The 3,147-nt window shown below is 35.2% G+C and overlaps 1 protein-coding gene across 1 annotated transcript; it reads left to right on the top strand.

The window, feature by feature from the left end:
- Positions 1-469: 469 nt before the first annotated feature.
- On the top strand, positions 470-2,347 carry LOC9328772 (F-box protein PP2-A12). The gene is made up of 3 exons (XM_021013866.1): positions 470-1,050; positions 1,123-1,241; positions 1,646-2,347. Exons 1-3 carry the CDS (start codon positions 718-720, stop codon positions 2,067-2,069), a joined length of 876 nt encoding a protein of 291 aa, XP_020869525.1. The 5' UTR covers positions 470-717; the 3' UTR covers positions 2,070-2,347.
- Positions 2,348-3,147: the final 800 nt, after the last annotated feature.

The following is a 3,147-nucleotide window of genomic DNA, read 5'->3' as shown; positions in this document are numbered from 1 at the left end:
TGTTATAATTTATATTCAAATTGAACAATATCATTACGTGAATCGTAGTACAATAGTTTAAAAGGTAAACTGTTGTAGCTGTACAAGATTTCCAAGGTATTTAATTATGAACTATACAACATAATAATAATACTAGCACACAAATAAACATATATATTACAAATACATATCCACAAGGATCGTGTAAATATGGGAAAAACGTTATTAAAACGACAATGCAATCTACATGTTCATACAAATAAACAGATTCTCTCGTTGACATTTTGGATTAGGTGTAACCGAAAACTATTAACTGAAATCTCAAATGGCTAAGGATTTGGATATTATAATTGTTTTCGTAATATGGTTCTTACAAGTTACAACTCATGAATTTGATTATACGGATTAAAAAAATCCAATCGAACAGCTTTAAATTAAGGAATTTTGATGGTTATTACAAACTTGAAACTAATTAATTTTGAATGAATTTAACAGATTATGTACAAGTATAGTAGTATTTAATAGACGATCCATATGCCTTTTTGTGTCACCGTCCAATATTGTCTGTCACAATCCACCACCAAACCCTTCTTTATGCTCTGTTCTTGAGTAAACAACTTTTGATTTTTCTCGCGTTCGAAGAAACCTCAAGAACGAAAAGTCTTGAAAGAAGACCCATTTTATTACAAAGCCTCTTGAGATTTTTGGATCTCGTTGAAGAGGTTTTCTAAGGTTTAGATGGGTGTGGCTCACTCTGACCTTCACAATGATTTGTCTTCTTCATCTTGTTTTGGGGATCGGAATCTATCGAAGCTTGGGTTAGGTGATTTTCCAGAGGCTTGTGTGGCTATGATTGTTGAGAATTTGGATCCCGTAGAGATCTGTAGATTCTCAAAGCTCAATAGAGCATTTCGTGGCGCTTCTTGGGCTGATTGTGTGTGGGAATCGAAGCTTCCTCCAAATTACAGAGATGTTCTCGAGAAAATCCTTGGTGGGTTCCCTGAAAATTTGCAAAAAAGAGACCTTTATACTTTTCTCTGCAGGATTAACTCATTCGATGATGGCACCAAGGTTCGCTCTTCACACTCTCTCTCTCTTTCTGAAATTGGAAACTTTTTCAATAAACGAGTTTTGATTGTGCAGAAGGTATGGATAGATAAACGAACCAGTGGTGTTTGTCTATCCATTTCAGCTAAAGGATTATCCATCACAGGCATTGACGATCGTAGATATTGGAGTCATATCCCCACTGATGAATCTCGGTGAGATTTTTTTGTCTTTAGATTCTATTATCTAATCGGAATCATCTGTGGCATTTACTTGCTTGAATTGATTGCTTAACACTAACTCAGTTCTTGCAAAAGTATGCTTCTTTTTCTTTTTCCCCTAACTTGTCTGTTGGTTGGATTGCCTAACACAAAGCTCTTTAAAAGTGTGCTTTTTAAACCTGAAATTGTGTTGATCATGTGGTTCATATACAAACTTGTCGTGATTTCTCTTTTCAAGTTTGATTTTTTCGGTGATCTTAGTTTATTACTGTGTGTGTGTGTGTGTGTGTTTTCTTTCCAGTTAGACTCCTTTGTACAATTAGAGATCTTTCATGTTCTTATCATAGTTTGGATACATGTTATGGTCTAACATTCATCTTTTAATTTGGTTCTTGCAGGTTTTCTTCTGTAGCTTATCTCCAACAAATTTGGTGGTTTGAAGTTGATGGTGAAATCGATTTCCCATTTCCGGTTGGAACCTACAGCATTTTCTTCAGGCTTCAATTAGGCCGGTCTGGTAAGTGGTTTGGTCGACGGGTCTGTAACACCGAACAAGTTCATGGTTGGGACATTAAACCGGTTCGATTTCAACTCTGGACTGAAGATGGTCAATACTCCTCATCTCAATGTATGTTAACTGAGCGGGGAAACTGGATTCATTACCACGCGGGAGACTTTGTTGTCCGGGAATCGAATAGGTCATCGACAAAGATTAAGTTTTCGATTACTCAGATCGATTGTACACATACCAAAGGCGGGTTATCTCTAGACTCTGTAGTCGTGTACCCGAGCTCGTGTAAAGGCCAGTTGAAGCGGTTTTAATGTTTCAATCGGATCCAGTTTAGTGAGAGGTTAAAGGAGGTTTTTTATACAGTTCTTTAGCCTTGTATAGATGTAGTTAGAGCGGGGAAACTGGATTCATTACCACGCCGGGGACTTTGTTGTCCGGGAATCAAAATAGAAGTTGCCTTCAAAGATTCTATTGCTAGAAGCAACAAATTATAGTTCTCGAGAACATAACTATATGTGTGAAATTAAATTGATATTGTTGTGAATCGAAACATTGGGGCAAATATATAAGATAATCGTCTTAGTTGATACTTGTTAAAAGAAGGCTACAAGAATAAGTACAGAGTACGTTATGATTTAAATATTATCGAATCTCCTGTAGAGATTTCATATACAGTGAAATATTTGATGAAAGAATTTGAGATGGAATCATTCTTATGGAAGATGTTGAAATAAGATTGTGCATCAATCCGAGTCTTCATGAAATTCTTCGGAATTACAAATTGGACATCTAGCAAAAGAGATATTATTTCAAAGATCTTCGAGGATTTTACATAGAAAATGCTCACATATATTTGGTCCAGAATAATCATAATAAGAAGGAAAGCTAAAATAGTAATTTTACAAGGAGAGTATGTATAACTCCTATGTAAAAGTCAAAAGTTTAGAAAGTTATTTGGACCTGAAGTTTAAATAGACAATGAAATCTGAAAGAGATGTTATGAACTAGAAGTTCAAAGACCCGAGAGGTTATATGACAATCATACCAGTTTGTTCACTAAGTTTCTGAATATAGTGATTCTCGAAAAAATGATATATATGACTGAATGCATATCCTGAAGATGATGATTCCAGGGACAGAAATATGGTTATATGCGTGGTTGTACTCTTTTTCCCTTATCATGGTTTTTATCCCATTGGGTTTTTCCACGAAAGGTTTTTAACGAGACAACAAAGAACATGCGAATGATAGACACCTTAAAGAAAAATGTTGTGATTCCAGTGATTAAAGACTATTGTTATTCAAAGTCTTTAACATACATTGATGAGATCGTGAGAAACAAAGATAATGATCCAGATGATCCATCTACGAGACCAATGAACTGCAAAA

This window comes from Arabidopsis lyrata, assembly GCF_000004255.2.
Source record: "Arabidopsis lyrata subsp. lyrata unplaced genomic scaffold ARALYscaffold_1, whole genome shotgun sequence".
Taxonomy (NCBI): Eukaryota; Viridiplantae; Streptophyta; class Magnoliopsida; order Brassicales; family Brassicaceae; genus Arabidopsis; species Arabidopsis lyrata.
Note: the sequence above shows the minus strand (reverse complement) of the source record. Positions and strands in the feature narration are given on the sequence as shown.